This window comes from Antechinus flavipes, chromosome 2, assembly GCF_016432865.1.
Source record: "Antechinus flavipes isolate AdamAnt ecotype Samford, QLD, Australia chromosome 2, AdamAnt_v2, whole genome shotgun sequence".
NCBI lineage: Eukaryota > Metazoa > Chordata > Mammalia > Dasyuromorphia > Dasyuridae > Antechinus > Antechinus flavipes.
Window position 1 is genome coordinate 523334732 of NC_067399.1, and position 21847 is coordinate 523356578.

General features: G+C 36.3%; 1 protein-coding gene across 1 annotated transcript in view; it reads left to right on the forward strand.

Moving 5' to 3' along the window:
* GLDN (gliomedin) overlaps positions 1-21847 on the forward strand; it is an 86282-nt gene that overhangs the window by 44074 nt on the left and 20361 nt on the right. The window contains exons 3-5 of the mRNA XM_051980655.1: positions 5141-5158; positions 5523-5630; positions 20412-20567. Of these exons, the coding sequence (XP_051836615.1) occupies positions 5141-5158; positions 5523-5630; positions 20412-20567 (282 nt within the window). The remainder of the gene's footprint in view (positions 1-5140; positions 5159-5522; positions 5631-20411; positions 20568-21847) is intronic.

Genomic DNA, 21847 nt, shown 5'->3' on the forward strand with positions numbered 1-21847 from the left:
TATTGTTTTACATTTTCAAATTGTATGTACATTATCAAATTTGGTCTGAACAACAACCTTATAAGGTAAGTGCTATTATCATCCCCATTTTACATGTGAGAAAACTGAGGACTGACCAAGGTTAAATGATTTGCTTAAGGTCAAATAGCTAGTAAGTGTCTGAGACAGAATTTAAATTCAGATTTTCTTGACTTCAGGATAGTTGGGTAGTGAAATGGAATGAATGCAGGAAGTCAGGAAGCCCTGAATTCAAACAGACACTAACTAGCTATGTGACCCTGGGCAAGTTACTTAACTCTGCCTCAGTTTCTTCATCTATAAAATGAGCCAGACATAGAAATGGTAAACAACTCCAGTATTTCTGACTCCAAGGAGTCAGACGCAGCTGACAAAGGACTGAACAGCAACAACAACTTCCTGAGTCCAAGTTGAGAACACTTAGCTAAAATACCAATTGCCTCAAGAAACTTTATCTGACCTCATCATATGCAGACCACTCTTTGCTTTTGTAATGGGCACTTTGTAGTCCCCATTACTTATGTGTGGAATTTATTTTATTTGCATTTCATGGGTCTTCGAAGCCAAAAATATTCATCATCGAAGGCCAACTTTTGGGGATGAGCCTTGTCCATGTTTAACGAGGCTGATCCTTGGCTGAAGCCCGTATTTTCTGTTCTGGTTTTCCGTGGATTACTCTTGTCTGCTCGATTTGACTTTAAGCTTCTTAAAGGAAGAGACTTAAACTTCTCCATCATTTGTGTCCTTTGGTATTCTGGCTGGAGAACTACTCTTGAAGTAAGGAGAACCTAGATTTAAGTCTCTGACATATATTGGCTTTGTGTTCCTGGCTCTCAGTGTATTGGGAAACTCCCTAACACACCAAATTGCAGAGAACGTGCCAACTTGCACTGAGAAGGAATTTCGTCACCCGAAAGTTTTCTATTCTATCCCTCCCGTACCTGTGGTAGAACACATGCTCAATAAATGCTCATTATATAAATAAAATAAGTGAATGTATAGATGGATGAATTTATGAAAAAAACTTTCCAGCCCTCAGAGTTATTTTTATCATACACACTCTTTGGGGGGGGGGGGGGAACAACAAGGAGTATTTATTTTTGTTTCTCATGTTTCAATCTCATTAACTTGCCTGAGCACCCAAGAAGAATGATTTACAATAAGACATACCTATTTGTGACAGGAAGAACTTGTTTGTTAAAATATTTGTAAATGACTCATCTGAACCCCTGAAATCCCTTTCCAATTATGCACCAAAGAAGCTATTTATAATCCCTATAATTTCCCTTGCTAGATTAGTAGGGATTCATGAAGAATTTAACAGACAGAATTTCTACCTTAATAGATGTAAAGTCTGTAGATATAAATCTATATAAATTCTATAATTTACAATAGCTATTTGTGTTCAAAATTGGTAACCAATTTTTCTTTGGTCTATTCTTAGGATAAACTTTTCAAAACCTTGTGCATGACCAAGACCTAATCTCCTATATTTATTTTCTTGACTGTTTCTGATTGTCTGCTAACACAAATTTTCCTGAAGATTTAGAAGAAGAGGATGGACTTTTTAAGTCAGGCTCATGGATTCACCTACCCTTTAGGTGAACATGGAATAAAATGGATTTAATTTTCAAATGCCTTAGCTAGAGAAGAGAGAATATACCCAGACCCTTCTCTCCTCCCCATCTCTGATTCTTACCTATATAATGGCAGCAAAGGAACATGAAAGTTAAAATGAAATAAAATGGTTTGAGATGGATTGTCATTCACAGGGCTTCTGTGAGAATCAAATGAGATAATGAACATCAGGAATAGGTAGAGGCTCTGTGATTTAACTGATACAGGAAACATTCAGGTGAGGAAACTCCCTCGATAAATGCTGGGCAATACTTTCTGTACAATTCATAGCTTTCAGAGAACTGAGTAGAAGTTAAGATACTTTTGCACAAATGTCATACATGTCATTGGCAGGATTTGGACCCAGATTTAAGAGAGTCTCCACCATACCACTGCACAATGTTTATACCAAACTTCTAGCTGTGGGGGGAGGAGGGAAGCTTAATGATAGATAGTAAGTGATCCTTACTTTTATTTGGCACTTTAAAAAATAAAGTTTTCCAGACTACAGACATCATCTCCTTTGAGCTTCACACTAACCACAAAATGTTGGTATTTTATACACACGCACACACACGCATACAATTTACAGAGGAAAAAACTAAGGCCTCCCTCCCCCCCCCAAAAAAAAAAAAAAAAACCAACTAAGACTCAAACAGGAAGAAAATGTTCTGCACTCTAGCCACTCTGCAAGGTAGATGCAAACATCATGGTACTTTAAGTTAGAGATGTGTCTCCATGAGGTTAAAGCATCTTGACTGATTCAACAGTCAAGTCATTAAAACACTGATTTCTTGGGTTTCTCCCCATTGTTCGGCTATTTGCCTACAATTCCTGAATTAACCATTTGTCTTAGTGTTTGATAGATTTAACCTCAGAATCTATGGGAGGTTTGAGTTGGTGGCAAGTAGTTAAGCGGATGTGATATCTGCGTGAAAGTGAAGACTTGCTTTCTGCTGTTAATGGCTCTATCTACAGGTACAAAGAGAGCATTTGCTGTCCTGTCTGTTCCAGGTTGCTTTAATGTAGGCTGGAACCCTGAAGGAATTAGTTCAGGAGAATAGGGCATGTTGATTTCTACAACCTAGAGCTCTGCAGAATGAAGTTTGTGACGGTCTTGTCTTTCCCCTGCTTTAGAATACCCAGTCTGACCTGGGTACAGAATCAACCTATAAATCCTTGCTATGGGAGAAGGCTAAGATCATGGATCACTTGAGCTTAAGAGTGATGAGCTGCAGAGAAGTTCTGACGTCAAACAGCTGTCTGCATTAAGTTTGGCTCAATATGATGTGTGTGAGAGGGTGGGTGTTGGAGGACCAGGCTGCCACAGTAGGGGTGAACCAATCCAGGTTAGAAACAGAGCAGGTCAAAGCTTCCAAGCTGATTGACCAATAGTGGGATCAAGCCTCCATACTTCCAACTTGGGAGGGATCTCCCTAGATCTAGTCGAAAAAAATTTTTGACAATTTTCCTTTCACCTGCCAAATAAAGTCGCTCTTCCATCCAATTCTTCTCTAACTTCAACTCTTCATCATCTTGATCTCACTAATCTTATCAAGCCAATCGCATTATTATCTATCTAGCATCTAGTTCTAATCCCCCTTATAAAATAGTCTCCTCTCACCTCTCTACTAACTTTTATTCTTTCCTATCATTAATGCCTCAAGATTCATTCCACTCCTGAATAATAGCTAGCATTGATATTGTTTTACATTTTCAAATTGTATGTACATTATCAAATTTGGTCTGAACAACAACCTTATAAGGTAAGTGCTATTATCATCCCCATTTTACATGTGAGAAAACTGAGGACTGACCAAGGTTAAATGATTTGCTTAAGGTCAAATAGCTAGTAAGTGTCTGAGACAGAATTTAAATTCAGATTTTCTTGACTTCAGGATAGTTGGGTAGTGAAATGGAATGAATGCAGGAAGTCAGGAAGCCCTGAATTCAAACAGACACTAACTAGCTATGTGACCCTGGGCAAGTTACTTAACTCTGCCTCAGTTTCTTCATCTATAAAATGAGCCAGACATAGAAATGGTAAACAACTCCAGTATTTCTGACTCCAAGGAGTCAGACGCAGCTGACAAAGGACTGAACAGCAACAACAACTTCCTGAGTCCAAGTTGAGAACACTTAGCTAAAATACCAATTGCCTCAAGAAACTTTATCTGACCTCATCATATGCAGACCACTCTTTGCTTTTGTAATGGGCACTTTGTAGTCCCCATTACTTATGTGTGGAATTTATTTTATTTGCATTTCATGGGTCTTCGAAGCCAAAAATATTCATCATCGAAGGCCAACTTTTGGGGATGAGCCTTGTCCATGTTTAACGAGGCTGATCCTTGGCTGAAGCCCGTATTTTCTGTTCTGGTTTTCCGTGGATTACTCTTGTCTGCTCGATTTGACTTTAAGCTTCTTAAAGGAAGAGACTTAAACTTCTCCATCATTTGTGTCCTTTGGTATTCTGGCTGGAGAACTACTCTTGAAGTAAGGAGAACCTAGATTTAAGTCTCTGACATATATTGGCTTTGTGTTCCTGGCTCTCAGTGTATTGGGAAACTCCCTAACACACCAAATTGCAGAGAACGTGCCAACTTGCACTGAGAAGGAATTTCGTCACCCGAAAGTTTTCTATTCTATCCCTCCCGTACCTGTGGTAGAACACATGCTCAATAAATGCTCATTATATAAATAAAATAAGTGAATGTATAGATGGATGAATTTATGAAAAAAACTTTCCAGCCCTCAGAGTTATTTTTATCATACACACTCTTTGGGGGGGGGGGGGGAACAACAAGGAGTATTTATTTTTGTTTCTCATGTTTCAATCTCATTAACTTGCCTGAGCACCCAAGAAGAATGATTTACAATAAGACATACCTATTTGTGACAGGAAGAACTTGTTTGTTAAAATATTTGTAAATGACTCATCTGAACCCCTGAAATCCCTTTCCAATTATGCACCAAAGAAGCTATTTGTTATCTGATACTGATCCTAACTGTTCCCATACAACTTAAAAGAATTTTTGAAAATGAAATCCCTGGAGAACTGGGTTATGCTACTATTAGCTTGACTATTTTTGTAAAGAAAGACTTTTTTGATAGGGCATAAAAATTTTAAGAGAATAATTTTTGGCTTACTTAGGTCTATGTTTATTAAGATGAAACACTTTTGTGACAGAAACTTCATTAATTTGTCATGAAAAGAGAATAGACAAAAATTCTTTGTCAGATCAAACATTGATTTTTATTGACAAGGGGTCATTGTTGAATTGTTCATAAGGTTTTCTCAAGGCATTTATTTAATGAGCTCTAAACAAAAGCTATGGTTTCAGTTTGTTCATTGTAATCAAATATTTACAAAAAATCTTAGAAGGAATGGGGTGGGAGTTATTAAGGGGAAGGAGTAAGATGTTCTGCTGTTCACTGATTTTTTAATAATAATTTTACTTTTTCTATCAATCTTCTTTCTAATATATTTTTTTTCCTGTTTTAGGCCCACCTGGACTACCAGGTAAGATACCATTAGATTTCCAGTAACATGGGAAGGGGGACTGGACATTCCTCCATCAGCTTTAAGGAAAAGGGAAAGGAGCTGGAATAATTCTGTACCTCATCTTCCTTCCCCAGTCCATAAGTCTGACAATCTTTTTTCTTTTCTACTGCATGGGAAGAAAAGGAGAGGGAAGGAAAAGGAGCTAGTTCCTATTCTCAAATTGTCTTTGACAGCCTCAATTCAACCTACTAGCCCTGTGGCTTTAGGACTTTTACTCTGCTTTTTATATAATGCATATAAGAAGATTGCTTTAATCCAAGCTCAGTCTAAAGCTAGTGCTGAATATTCTGCAAATATTCACTAATTTTCTGTTTTGGTTTAGGACCTCCAGGAATGAATGGGTTACCAGGACACAATGGATCAGATGGACTGCCAGGCATTCAAGGACCAAGGGGAGAAAAAGGAACAAATGGGAAAAAAGGAAAAATGGGTATTTTGGCAAAACTTATAAGTAATCCTCTTATCTCATGTCTTTGTGGCTATATTTGGAGAAAAATGAAAAGTGGTGATTGAGAAATTAGGGAATTTTTGATTCAGTGATATCCTACAAGTCTTCATGATCCATTCTGAGGGCTCTTTCCCTCTCTGCCCCAATTCCTAACCAAACCTCAATATATTCTCATTTAATACTTGGGGAGAAATGATCTCTCCAATTGGTTTCTGAGCCCCAAAAGTTATCTTGCTTCCTGGGATAATAATATGAATCAGATTGGCCTTCCCCACCAGTTTTTTTCTCAGTCTTAATAGTGTCCTCTGCTCTCTTAATCTCCACTACCTTTTCCCCTACGCAGTTTGTTCATTTCAATTCAACATACATTTATTAAGTCTCTCTTAGGTATAGGATACACCGAGATCTAGGAATACAAAGGCAAAAGGGAAAAAGTCCCTGCTTTTAAGGAGTTTACATTCTGTTGGGCAATGTGATATGCACTCAGACAATTATGTAGAAAAGACACAGAAAGCTTTCAAAGTCATTTCATAAGAGAAAGAACTCTAACAACTCTAACAGGAAAAGTTTTGTGTAGTAGGTGGAACCCCTGAGCTGAGGAAAGAGAAGAGAGCTACAAGGTAGGGATAAAGACAGATTGCCTTGGACGTAACATCATCTGTCCAAGGATCTGACAGTGGAACTATTTGGGGAAAAAAAAGCTAGAAGTTCATTTCAACCAGAACATAAAGCATGAAGGAAAATAATATTAAATATTACCATTAAATGTGGCTCTAAAAGTAGGTGGTCTTATACTGTAGAGGTCTTTGAATTTCAAAATGAGGATTTGGTCTTTTATTCATAGGCAATAGGAAGTAATTGAAATAATTGAGTGACATACTCAAAATCTGTGTTTTAAAAATAAAAATTTGGCAGCCATGTGAAAAGTCAAATGAAGAAAGAGGAAACCAGAAACTGGGAACCTAATTAGGAGGCTAATTAGGAGAGACAAGAAAGATTTGAATTTGAGTAACGATAATGTGAGTAAAGAGAAGATATATACATATACACACACATATATACATGCTTATATGTATTTATATTTATTAGTTGTTGTTCTAGTCAATATATATGTATATATGTCAGTTCTAGTTATAGTCAATGTCTACAAATATGTATATATTATATACATATATTTTGCTATAGTTATGTTGTTCGGTCATTTCAGTTGTGTCTGATTTTTCATAACCCTATTTGAGGTTTTCTTGGCAAAGATATTGAAGTAGTTTGCCATTTCCTTCTTCAGCTCATTTTACAGATGAGGAAACTGAGGTAAACAGGGTTAAGTGACTTGCACAGGGGCACACAGCTACTGTCTGTTATAGTCATTGCATGTGCTGATTCTAGCTTTATCACTGTGCCTCTGTTCATGTTTTTCTATATTTTTTGTATTTGTTGTGTTTCCAGCAGCATAGCGTTCCATTCTATAACTTTTTTTTTTTTAAATAAGACTTGTGATTTCATCAATACGGGGAGTTCCTGGTGAGGGCTATAGTCTTCCCCATTGCACCTTCTCCTTGTCTTATGGAGAGACTTCCCAAGAGGCTTCCCTGGAGGCCGAGTAGATTGACATGCCAGGTCACAAGGCCAGTCTGGGACAGAATCAGCAGTAGGCCCCAGACCCTCCAAGGCCAGGTCTCCATGCTGCATCTGCGTTGATGTGCCCTAATTTATTCATCTGTTTTACCATGATTAGACACGAGGATTGTTTCCAGTTTGTGGTTTTTCACCCTAGACTCTCGAGCTACCCTCTGGATCTGATCTCAGAGAATCTGAGTTCAAAACCCCGGCTCTGGCAGTTCCTTACCTGCCCGACCTTGTTCAGTCAGCTGCTTCATCTCTCTGGATCTCAGTTTATTTAACTGAAAAATAAAGGAGTTGTGTTAATCTGCTCCCAAAGTCCCTTTCGGCTTTAAATTTGAAATCTTAAGATATGATTAAAACATATTTCAAGGAAAATTAGTGAGAAGTAGCAGTGGATAGAAGGTTGATCTAATAGCCAAAAAGACCTGGATTCAAGTCCTGTCTCTGACATGTATTGACTTGGGAATGGTGAGCAAGTCACTTAACTCTCTGTAACCTGGGTAATTCTTGAGGATTAAAGTCACAAAGCAGTTGCCTGTCTATGTGAGAGAAGGAAGGCATTTAAATACTGGAAGTTTCCTTTTGTGGATTCATAAGTTTGGAACTCTTCTCCCACCCTCTTTCTCCTGCCAAAAAAGGAAGGAAGGAAGGAAGGAGAAAGGGAGGGAGAGAGGAAGGGAGACAAAAAGAAAAATAAGTTGTTGGTATACCAGATATGTTGAAGAGAGGTAATATAAGAATAAGAGCCAGCTTGACAGGTCAGCAAAGATCCAGACATGAGATGGCGGTGAAAAAGGAAAAATTATTGGCCTTGGTGACTACATAGATGTAAATAGAGGATAAAGGAAGAGAGACAAGGACAGCCATAATACTTCTAGAATAGAAAATAAGTAAAATGTGAAATCATGATGAAAAATGGGGAGTTTATTCACAGAGAAAAATAATGAAGGGTTCAGTTAGGAACATGTTGAATTTGAGAATATGGACTGGTATATCCAAGTGGGAGCGTCCTACAAACAGCTGGAAGTACTGGTCTAGAGTACAGGTCAGGGTCACAGATAGGGATTTGTGAGTCACCTTCATCAGAAGTGATAATTAAAACCATGGGAGGGGATGTGTGCATTGAGGAAGTTACCAGTCCAAAAACAGCAGGGAGCTGAGGACAGAGTCTTTTATAAGACTCTGAAACTATAGTTGGGAAACAGAGGGAACAAAAGTCAGCAAAAAAGACCAGAAGAGAAAGGGGAAAGGAGTAAAAATATTTTTAGAAGGCAAAAAGGAATATGAGTAATGTCAAATCTCACAGAGATAGTCAAAAGGAGTGAAAGGTAGATGAAGACCATTTACTTTGTCAGCAAGGGTTTTATTAGTCATCATTTAGAGAATGACTTTAGAAAAGCCTCAGAAGTTGAGTTGCAAAGAATTCCAAAGGGAATAGATGGTTAGGAAGTGGAGGCAAAGTGGACCGTGAATTTGAGAAGTTTGGCAGAAAAAGAAAATGGTATCTGAAACGTTGCAAGGCCAATTAAAGCACTGTTTGGTTTGTGGAGGTGTTTTTTGTTTTATTTTCTTTTTTTAAGATAAAGGAGACACATAACTTTGAGTTTTGAACCAGATTTTGAAAGGTGCATGAAAGTAAAAACAGAAGGAAGAGATAATAAAGTGGCATGTGTCTGTTGTGACCTGCTTGTGATAAGTTCTTTCTTTAACAGAAGAAAATTTGCCTGTGTGTATGAGAGACAGAGATCCAGAGAAAGAGAGATAGAGCCACACAGAGAGAGGCAGAGAGACATACAGAGAGAGACAGAAACAGAGAGAGAAAAAGAGAGACAGAGACAGACACAGAGAGACAGAGACAGACAGAGACAGAGACAAAGAGACAGACAGAGATAGACACAGAGAGAGAGACAGAGACAGAGAGAGAAAAAGAGAGACAGAGACAGACACAGAGAGACAGAGACAAAGAGAGAGACAGACAGAGACAGACACAGAGAGAGAGACAGAGACAGAGAGAGAAAAAGAGAGACAGAGACAGACACAGAGAGACAGAGACAAAGAGACAGACAGAGACAGACACAGAGAGACAGAGACAGAGAGAGATAGAGACAGAGACAAAGAGACAGACAGAGATAGACACAGAGAGAGATAGAGACAGAGAGAGAAAAAGAGAGACAGAGACAGACACAGAGAGACAGAGAGAGAGAGAGAGACAGAGACAGAGAGACACAGAGACAGAAAGAAAGATGGAAAGAGAGAGACAAAGACAGACACAGAGAGACAGACAGAGACAGACAGAGAGAGAGAGACAGAGACAGAGAGAGAGAGACAGAGAAAGAGAGAAAAAGAGAGACAAAGACAGACACAGAGAGACAGAGACAGACAGAGAGAGAGAGACAGAGAGACAGACAGAGACAGAGACAGAGAGAGAAAAAGAGAGACAGACACAGAGAGACAGACAGAGAGACAGAGACAGAGAGACACAGAGACAGAAAGAAAGATGGAAAGAGAGAGACAAAGACAGACACAGAGAGATAGAGACAGAGACACAGAGAGACAGAGAGATGAGACATATGTCATTGTTACAGTTAATTAGCCTCTGCCTAATTATAGAGTTATAACTAGGGAAGAAGCAAATGACTAAGCACTGACATAGAGGGAGACGTTGTTTCTCCTTGTTATCCCAATGTACCTAATCTTCTGTTGCTTTTATCTCCATAGGGAGTGAGGGCAAAAGGCAAACCCAAGAGTGAATGAGAGTGCAGAAGCAGATAGACAGTGAAGATTAGAAGGGAATGAACCACTCCCTTTCTAAGCACGAAAGCACCTGTGATTGAATTACCTTATCCAGAACTTGCCTGCTTCCCTCCCCAACTGAATTTGCCCCAGTTCCAGGATTTCAATTCTCTCCTCTCCTTTCTCCTTCTCCCTCTCCCTCTCTTTCTCTCTCTGTCACACACACACACACACACACACACACACACACACACACACACACACAATCAGTTCGGAAGAACACAGACTTCCAGAGCAAATATAAAATTTTCTAGGCAATTTCATCAGCTCTTGCTGATACAGAATAAAACTTTCTATTTTAGAATAGAATAAAAACTTTCAACAAATACACTTTAATTTCCCCCAAATTAACAATATGACTATTTAACTACAAGTCTTTGAACACAAACCAATGGCTATCTTAATTTTAATTTGATGAGCAAACATTTGAACTACCTTTTTCACTTTTTTAAGTAAAAAGAAAATCACAGATCACAGGTGACTAGTAGATATATCTTGTTCAAAAATGAACTCTGAGAATGAGAGAAAAACAACCACATGCAAGAAAATAAAATAACACCCTGTGGCAGAATTATTGGATCTCATTACCAATTGGCAGGTTGTCCTTCCCTACATTGCTTAGCGGGAGCCCTCTGTGAAAACGTGGTGTACAGAAATAAGGCAGAGTTCCCAGGTCAGTTCTGTCCAAGAAATTACAACCACAAATTATTCCAGATTAACTGATACTTATGTTTATTATAATAATTATCAAAGAATATCATCACAGAATAATGATGACTATGTCTCTATAGACCATTTGGTTCATCCCAAGAAACCACTAGAAATTTAAATCAGATTTACTCCCATAGATAGATGAGACTTCATTACACAGCAATCAATCAGTCTGTTTTTGATCAGTGTGTACTCTATGCCTAACCTTGTGTGAGGTGAGAGGAGGGAGAACAAAAGAAGTATGAGCTATGTCCTTGCTTTGAGAACACTATAACAAAAATTGGTAAATAAATCTGGCCAAAAATAAAATAATAGAATACATCTGTGGGTCCCTTTGCATCTGGGGTAGACACTCTTCCTAGAGTTCTAGATTTACATCAATCCTTTAGTTTCCTAGTAATATGAAAGAAATAAGAAAATCATTAAGCAGTCAGGAAACTATGTCATTAGACTTCTTACCTATATGAACTTTCCATCTCAGGGAAGAGAGAGACACTATAGGAAAAGGAAAATATTTGGAGATAGATAGAAAGATGACAGAACTTTAAAGAACCATAAAATATTGGAGCCAAAAGGGAGCTAATCCAATGGTATCAAACACAAATAGAAACAAGAAATACTAAACTCTATATAAGGATCCTTATGGACCATATAGTGACATAATTTTAAAATGTAATGTTATCTATGTTTTATTGTATTTTATTTATTATACTATTTAATATTTAACAATAATGATTTTGTTTAAAAGGAATTATTTTTATTAATTGTCATTAATGTAAATGATATTGTTATGTATAATATTTGTAAAGTACCTGCTTAAGTACTATATAAATTAAATTATTTTCCATTATTAAAATAATCATTATTAATAGTTATTAAATATATATTCATTTGCTATACATGTATTAATTACACTTTAATCTGGCACAGGGAAATGCAGTCCTATGTTTGACATCTCTGATCTACTCCAAACTCCTTCATTTTCCACATGAAGAAATGGAAGCCTATACAAGTGAAGTTACTTGTCCAGGATCACTGAGCTAATTAATAAAGAGACCATTTACAATTGTATGTCCCAACATCAATACAATTTTAAAGTTGAAAAATCATTTTTAATTAAATGACTAAAGTCATGTCAATCACCAGCTTTAAAGAGGAAGGTTTTTAGAAACTTTTGAAATCTCTATGGATGTTCTAACCTAAGCTGAGTTCCTGTCCTTGTCCCATTAAAAACAGAATCCCAGAGAATCAAACTATCCAAAAAGAAAGGAAAAAAACCACTTGTAACTAAATTTTCAAACTCCTGAGATCCAGAGAAATTGACTTGCCTAAGGCCCCAAGGTAATAGTAATAGCATTTATAGAGCACCTATTATGTTCCTAATACTTTACAAATATTATCTCATTTGATCTTAACAACCATGCCCTCTTTACAGTTGAGAAAACAGAGGCAAACAGAAAGTAAGTGACTTTACATAAAAACATGCAAAAAAAAATCTGAGGTTGAATTTGAATTTCAGATCTTCCTGACTCTGGACCCACTGCCTTATCTACCGTACTATCTATTTGTTAAGTGATTAAGCAAAGAAAGTCTGAACTCAAATTCTCTGCCTCAAAATCTAGCAACTTTTCCATTATAACTAACTACTGATGTCCTCTATCATCTTGCCTATGTAAATAAGAACACTGGAATGATTGAACAGTCCTATGATGTGAGACATGATCTTAGAATATTGATTTATCAAACTTTATTGTGATCAATAGGGGACAGTAAAATGAATGGTGTTAGAGATATTAAGGAATACGTCCCATTCTTTATCTACCTTGCAACTCAAGAACTTTTTTGTTTTTAAATAACAGCTAACAAAAGGGAAATGGATATGTTAAAGTTCGGGGGAAGGAGAAATGGCAGAGGTTGAAGTCATATCCCTTGGTGCTAATGTAGTTAAAAGGATTGCCCAGAGGAAATAAAACTTCTGAAAGTCAGAAATCTGCCTCTGTGGCTAGAGTTGGAAGGGTACTAAATCCTGAAGTTTTTCAAGGTTCAAGAATGCTTTTAGGAGACCAGATTTTGGAGAATCTTGAAAGCAACACATACTTAATGAATGCAGTAGATAACAGGAAGCTTTTGTAGGTTCTTTATTTATGGGATTATAAATTTAGAGTTAGAATGGCTCTCAGAGAATACATAGTCCAAATTTCTGATTTCACAAATAAAGAAACTAAAGCCCTAAAGTCATTCGACTAAGATTATAGAATCACAATTTCCAAGGGGAAAGAGACTTCAACGGTCATTTAGCCTGCCTTCACCCTGTACAACTAAATAACAAACCTCTCTGAGGCTCAGTTTCCTAATTTGTGAGATAAGGGAGTTGGGCTCAATAGCTGCTAAAGTTCCTTCTAGCTCTATATTATGATTTTAATTATTTGACATTTCCCTAGGTATCTATTCCCTTTAGAATATCAGAGCATCATTCCCTCCTCTAATCCCCGTTTATCTGAGATTGACTAATAGGAATTCTCTGGATAAGAATAATAACTGATATTTAATTAATGTTTTCAAGTTTATGTTATATTATTTAATCACTTGATTGACAGTTTATTTATCCATATTTCAATGCTAGATTCAGTCTCAGATCAACTAGTTGGCTCAATAGATAGACAAGCCTGGAATTAGGAATACAAATCATCCTGAGTTCAAATCTGGCCTCAGACATTTACTGAGCAAATCACTTAACACTGTTCATTTCAGTTTTCTCATCTGTAAAATGACCTGGAGAAGGAAATGGCAAAACATTTCAGGATCTTTGCCAGGAAAACCCAAATGGTATCAGGAAGAATAGGACATAAATGAAAAATGACTGAAAAGATTTCTGTTTTAGCCAATTAAGAAACCCCCTTGCTCTATATTTTGTCTTTATATGATAAGAACAAAGGAAAGAATGGACTAAAAGAAGGAGACACTGATAACAAAAAGTTCTCATCTTGGAGGCAGATTTAATAATTCAGGCATTGATAAATGAGGAAAATCAGTCAGAAATTAAGAGTACAAAGGATCTGTAATCAAGATTACACAAGACCTGACAGCTATCACCCTAAAGGAGGGGGGGAACTTCACCTTAGACAATTTAAAAAAATAAAGCATTTCCCCATTTCTAGAGTAAAGAAATGGAATTGTCCCCAAGCCCAAAAAAATTATAGGACTCTCCCAATTCAACTTTAAAAAACCCAACAACCTGGGTGGAAATATCCTCCATGAATTCAGGTCACAGGCATCTCATGTGTAAGGCACAGAGATAAGTGAACTGCCCAGGGTCACACAGCCAAAATGTATCAGAAGCAAGATTGGAACTAGGGTTTCCTTAACTCTAACAGCCCTCTCTCCACTACGTCACACTGCCTTTCTTCCCAGACACTCAAGCTAATCAACTACACAAGTGGGCAGACAAGAAAGAAAACCAAAGTTCCAGCACTTGCATCAGGCAAACAAAACTCGTGGCTTTCTTTTCCCTTAAAAACATGATCACTACAGTAGCTACAAGTCACAAGGCTAAACAAAGCAGGGCATTCATTAGTGACCATTGCCCAAACTTGCAGACCTCACTTTCTCTAAAGCAGTGTGGAGGCAAAATAATTGAACCACAATAAGAAATTTTACTGGGAAATGAAGACTAGACTTTGTTGTACTTGTAACACTCTATTCTTCTAGTTTTGTGACAAATAAAATTTTCCCAAGAAACAAGAGGGGATGTTTTGATAAGACTGGCTTAAGGAAAGATTTTTCTTGCATTTCATCATCTAATAATTGAATTCCACACAAAAAAACAATAGACAAAGTCCTTAGCCCAGGCTTTTAGGATTGGGTTTTCTAAGTAATCATTCCATAAGCAGCAATTTTCTGCTCCATAAAATAGGGATAATAATAATAACACTTACCTTACAGGCTTGTGAGAATCAAATGAGAAGATACATGTAAAGGACTTTACAACTCTTAAATCAATACATAAACGATGGTTCTTATGTAATTATTATACAATACCTAATTATACTATATATTACATGATTATAATTACATAATATATCATCAGGTAATAACTTCCCTTCTCCCACTCTAGAAAAAGATTTCAGATCTTGGTCAGAATTATAAGATGGCAGAATCCTTTCACTCTTATAAAACTTTTAAAATGACAGTCCCTGACATAGTACATACACACACATTTTTAAAAACCGTGTTTTTTTTTTCTATTTTAACATAATAAAATAATGACATTTGAGGTATACATGCAACCCAATCACTTTGGCCTCTGGTAACAAAAATAAAAAAGATTCAGTAAGACTAACTGACATATCTGACAGTGTATGTAGTCAACATCCCATACCCACAACCCTTACCTTTATCAAAAGGAAATACTTTTTTATCACTTATTCTCTCAGGATTGCTCAGTAGGTACAGACTTGTTACTATGTAGGATTTTTTAAAAATTTAGGGGTTTTTTTCATCATCATTCTGTATTAGTTTATTCAAGTCTTCCTACCTTGTAATGATGATATATAGTGAAATACATCAATTAAAAAAGTTTTTAATCCTAGATAACAGCTTCTTAGCTTCAAAAATTTTTGGTTTAAGAAAGTAATCAACTTTTAATAGCTGAATTCAAATGTGAAAGCTTTGCAGTTATATATATGAACTTTTAAAAAAAGAAACAATAAAAGAATGAAAAAATATAATTAGAAATAAGGCATTGAGGAGAAAAAGGTCATTGTGAAGCCAATAAATATCTTGAGAATAATATAATAAAGTAAGTACCAGATAATTTTCCCAAGCTCTGTCACATCTAGATCTTATAAAATCTTCAGATAGTATTAGTGACATTCTTGGGTCAGTGTGCTTGGATTCTATGGCAACAGTTCTCATTTTTTGTCCCCAGTAGAATGTGCCTAAATTTATATATAAAATGCAGACAAAAGAATGCTGTATCATCCAGAGTTATCCTTCCTCATTATACATCTGCATATAATGATCTTTACCAAACAAGTGATCCACTGCATAGGTTGAACTAGTGATCTCTAAGGTCCCTCCCATGTCTAATATCCCATTGAGTCCATCCCTGACTCTCTAGCTATACTGTATATATGAAGCAGCTAAGTTGAACAATAGGTAAACATTAGGCCTAGGGTAAGGAAGACCTAAATTCAAATCTTGCCTCAGGTGTTTACTAGCTTTGTGACCCTGACCAGACCATGGTCTAGCCTTATTTCCTGAATTCCTCAGCCTCAGTTTCCTGATCTGTAAAAATGAAGATAATACCTCACAGGATCAATAAGATAATATGTATAAAAAGTTTTGCAAACCTTGAAACTCTTAATAAATGCTAGCTATTACCTTATTATGACCCCTTTATAACGTATAACAGGGAACAAGAGTAACTCCTTTCCAAATTGTAAGAGTTTGAAGGCAAATACAAGTTGAGAGGACTCTGGGTTTGTTGTCCAAAGACTAGTCTAGCTATAGTCCCACAGAATAATACAATTTTGGACGAAAGGTGATGAACTTTTTCACTACAACAACCACCTGCTAAGTTATATAGTTGTTACACTTATCTACCTAAAAGATTAGAATCATTTGAAGTACCAAAATAACTATGAGTTAGGGATTGGTTGTATTTTTAATGCAATATAAATTGTTTGAATGCAGTTTGCCAGATCCCCTCAAATTAATGGTGGCACCAAAAGTATTCATAGACTAATTAATCAGTTTTAGAAATAGAAAGGGACCTAGAGATCATTTAGTCAAGTCCCCTAATTTTATAAATGAAGAAACTGAAGCTCAGAAAAATTGAGGGTCTATTTTAAAATGATAGTTATTTGGTATATACCTTTAATCTAGTCACTAACTACTTGTGACAAAGAAAGAAAGATTCGGTAAAGTCAGCTGAGACAGTGACCATGTCCCTTGCCCAGGATTATCCAACCAGTCAGTGTTCAAGCCATGATTTAAAAATATGATATCCAGATTCTTTTCTGATCATGTCTTTCAAGTAAACTAACAGTTCTTAAATTTTTTTCTCCTGTAACTGTCTTCTAGGTCAATTTTTAAAATATTAGATATCTTCCATTTTCTTATGTCTTAGTCTTTTGAATTTGTTTTAATATTTCTTTTTATCTCATGAAATCATTAACTTCTATTTGGTCCATTTCAGTTTTGTTGTCTGGTAAAATTCTCTACTCCTTATCTTAAAAACAGTTTTTAATTCTCTTAAAAGTTCTAGCTTCAATTTTTTTCAGGAATTCTAAGTAAACTTGTGTCAAACCTGTATTTTTCTTTGAGACTTTGTAGATGTTTTGAAGTCATTTCTTCTGAGGGTTTTATGTCTTGGCTATCACCGTATAATGACTCTTTGTTGGGAGAGCTATATTTTACTCATTCTTCTAGCCTTGCTTCCTGAATTAAGCACTCCTGGAATGTCTGGACCTTGTCTGACTGTATTTTGTATCTTCTTGGTTCTTTCTATTTGTCCAAATGTCCCTCCTTAGTCTCCCTTCCTGGATCTTTATCAAAGAAAAGCAGGTGTCCCACAGCGTTCTGTGCTGGGTTCTCTTCTCTTCCTCATTTATACTATGTCAAGTAATGATCTCCTCAGATTTTAATTATCATCTCTATGCTGATGATTTTCAGATCTACCTATCCAGCCCTAGATAGTCTCCTAACTTCCAAATGAATATCTGCTTTTGCCTATTAGATATCTCAAACTAGATGTTATGTAGACATCTTAAACTCTTCATATTCAAAACTGGATTCACTATCTTTCCCCCTAACATCATCCCCATATTCAAACTCCCCTATTACTGTCAAAGACATCATCATCCTCCTAGTCACCCAGGCTTACAATTTATGTATCATTCTCATGAGTCATCCTCCTTCACCCCCTATTGCTAAGTCCTGCCAATTTTACCTTCACAATAATTCTCTGACATTCTCTTATGTTCTTTTCTCAAACACTTTCACTACCCTGGTGCAGACCCTTATCACTTTAGAACTAAACCATTTCAATAGATTGCTAATTGATTTCCTACTTCAAGTCTTTACCCACTTCAGTGTATTTTCCACTCAGCTGTGAAATTAATCTTCCTAAAGCACAAAGAAAGGCAGAGGGGGAAAGACTAAAAACTTATTTCTTGAGATAACTTAGTTTACACTTATCTGGCAAAGAAGCCTAGAGAAAACTTATAAAAGAGACTAATGTCCTAAGAGAAGTGAATGACAGAACTGTGTTTCCAGAATTTAAAAGTCATTAGTTGTAGTGATGGTTAGAAGATCTAAGATATGATCTTTCTCTCAATTGACATGTTGATTGTAAATCATGTGTGTTTTTGTTATATTATTGGTTGTTCTATTAATAAATATCTAGTTGCATAGATATCTCCAGAAAGATATATACAGAGGGACAGAGAGACAGAGACAGAAATAAAAACTCAGGGGAAATTTCTCTCATTTAATTAATTACATAATATTTAATAAACTGGGGTGAAGGCTTAAAGATAATTGATCATTGAGATGTAATTTTAATAATTAATAAGAAAAGATCAAAAGATGCCTTTTGATTGTCTTTGAATATAAAAAGATAAGAATGAATAAGTAAAATAAGCTAGTCCCCATGATTTTGAGGATCATTTCTGATAGGGTCCAAGAAAGCAGGAGGCCAGAATTTGCTGCTTCCCAATGATTCTCCCTTCTAAGTTTTTTTTTCATTTTTAAAAATAGATTTTTATGGATCCATTTTATTTTTACATGGCCTATAATTCTCCTATCTATTCCTCCATCCCAGAGAGCCATACCTTGGAATAAATAACATTTTTAAAAGAAGAGAAAAACCAGCAAAATCAATGAATATACAAGAAAAAAAAGATGACATTATGTACAAAATTCCATTAACTATAATTTCTACAAAGAAGTAGGTAAAGGTATCACTAATATCTATTCTTTAGGCCCAATTTAAGTCTATAATTTTGCAACATTCAATTTCAAATTCTGTGATTGTTACTCTTTCTATGAACATTTTATTAATCATTGTGTAGATTGTTTTCTTGACTGCATCCTTTACTTTGCAGTAGTTCATATAATTTTTTTCATGCCTCTCTGTATTTATTGTTGATATTTTTTACAGAACAGCAATATTACATTAATAATAATAGCTAAATTTTGTGTAGTGTTTATTATGTGCCAGAAATTATGCTAAGCACTTTACAATTATCATCTCATCTGATCCTCACAAGAAAGCTGGAAGGTAAATGCTATCATTATCTCCATTTTACAGATGAGGAAATGAGATTAAGTGACTTGTCTAAGATTACACAGCTAATACGCATTTGTGACCAGATTTGAATTCAGGTTTTCTAAACTCTAGACCTAACATTCTCTCCATTGTGCCACCTAGTTGCCCATTACATTCCTCCACCATAATTTGTTCAACCAATTTCCAGTAAATGGGCATCTATCTTATTTTCTGTGCCTTCCTAATACAAAAAGTGAACTATTTAGATTATCTGGAGCCTTTCTTTTTGGCAGATAGACCTTGTAGTGGAATCTCTTTTTCACTAGTAGCTCTTCCTTTGGTTCATGTTGCCACTGATGATGCTTCACCATTTCCTCTAAACGTTTTAGATTTCCTTGTCTTTTGGGCAGCTAGGTGGAATGGTGGATAGAAGGGCAAGCCTGAAGTCAGTTCTTGAGTTCAAATCCAGCCTTAGACACTTACTAGCTGTGTGATCTTGAGCAAATCATTTAACTCTGTTTGTCTCAGCTTTCTCCTCTGAAAAATGAACTGGAGAAGGAAATGGCAAATCACTCCAGTGTCTCTGCCAAGAAAACTCCAAATGTGGTCAAGAAGACCCCTAGGACAGGACTGGGGAAAAATGACTAAATAACAAACTTCTTGACTATAGACCCTGCATTCCATGCACTGCTCCACCTCCTTACTTACCTTGTTTATGGTCACAAGTATTTTGCACACCTAATGTATTTAATCTTGCAGTTACTGTGTTACCTGTCTACTTCCTCTTTTTCCCAGATTGCCTAAATGTCACATCTATTTGACTTTTCCAACTTACCTTTTACTCTGGCCTGTCCTATTTTCTAAGACCTCCTCAGTCAATACTTAAGCTTCTTCTTCTTCTTCTTCTTCTTCTTCTTCTTCTTCTTCTTCTTCTTCTTCTTCTTCTTCTTCTTCTTTTTGATAAGCAATTTCATTTTGATAAAAATCATTAAACCTTTTCTGGAAGGAGATCCATTTTAGTTGCAAATTCTATGTCACACTTACATGTGATAGTATAGTCTCTATTGAAATGGATTCAGTTGTTTGTTTATTTTTTGTCTACTTCTGTCATGTAGGTTCAATCAGAATATTGTAAGGTAACTGAGTCAATTAGAAACCTAATAGAAATCAATTTTTTTCAAGGAAAAAACTTAGTTTGCCCTGATAGATGAGTATATTTCTAATACTTGGAACTTCTCTGTATCATAATCTGTTGGCAGAGGAGGAGGCTTTCTCAAAGAAAGTTCTATTTTTTTTCTTTAGGGTGAGCAGGAGTTTTTTGAAGATCCTTTGAACTATATGGCTAAAATATCATTTATCCTTAGGGTTGCCTGGGCCCATGGGACATCAAGGGGAGAAAGGAGAAAAAGGAGACCCTGGTGAATTGGGCTTGCCTGGAAATGATGGTCTCCCAGGAGAAAAAGGTGAAAGAGGAGAGAAAGGAGACAAAGGAGACCCATCCAATGATGTGCTTCCTACAGGTAAGGGTACAGCCTCTTAGGCTCATGAAATTATGATAATTTCTATTCAAATAAAAGACAGCCATAGCATAGCAAATAAAGAGCTGGCCTCCATACTGTGTCAAGAAAGTAAGGTGTGCAAGTTTGCTGCAGTGATCACTAGTCAACTATTCAATGACCAGCATTTGGTCTCATGACCTGTAACTATTGTAAAGAGTTTTTTGAGAAAAGAAAGCATGAGTTTTTGTCTTGTTTTGTTTTGCCAAGTGGACACCAAAATCATCCACCACGTCCTAGGCCGTTGCCAATCATTCTAACTTTTGTCATATCACTAGACTTTAATAACTCTAGAAGAGAGAATGAGATTGATGATTTTGTGGAATTCTGCCTCACTTAAATTCAATTCACAAGCAAGTCAAGACATTATCATTGATGTATTGGTCCTCTTCAAAACAAAAGATGAACAACAATTTTGGGGGGGAGGGAGCTTAGTCTATGTGCTAGAACTTTGGTTTAGCCATATCCACTCAGGGTAGAAAGTTTTATTCACACAAGACTTTGGGAAGTAAAACAGTGTGATATAAAAAGCTGGCCTTAGAATTGGGAAAACTGGTTTAAGGCCTGCCTTTGATCCATACTGGCCAGGAGACCCTAGAAAAATCACCTAAGTTCTGAGAGTTCTAGGAAACTCTCCAAGACTATAAATGGTGGGCAAGATTCCAGCCTGAATGGATAGAGAGAGTTTCTTCATTCTTCAGTTCCCTTGATCAATAAAATCAAGGCTCCAATTGTTATTGTCTATATTTGAATGGCTCAAGTTTTATAATTCTAATTCACATAAAAATCCTACTAGTCAATCTGCGAAGTGGGTAATGGGGATGTGCTATTGTACCACAGTCATACAATAAGGGATAAAAATCAGGATTTGCATCCAATCCAGATCTCCTAAATCCAAGCCTGGTGCCTTTTTTTCCTTTATAATACCACAATAACTGCAAATACAATGTGAGCAAGAAAAGCTGCTCTAAACATTCAATTATGTGATTTAATCAACAAGTCACATCAATGAGCATTTATTTATTAAGAACCTACTATGTGCCAGGCACTAGGCTAAGTGCAGGGTATATAAAGAAAGGTTAAAAATATGCTTTTCTTTCAAGGTGCTCACAATCTAATGGAGAATTCAACATGTAAACAATGATATACAAACAGGATACAGACAGGATAAATTGGAGGAACTAGCACCAAGAGAAATGAGGAAAGGCTTCTTGCAGAAAATGGGATTTTATTTGAGATTTGAA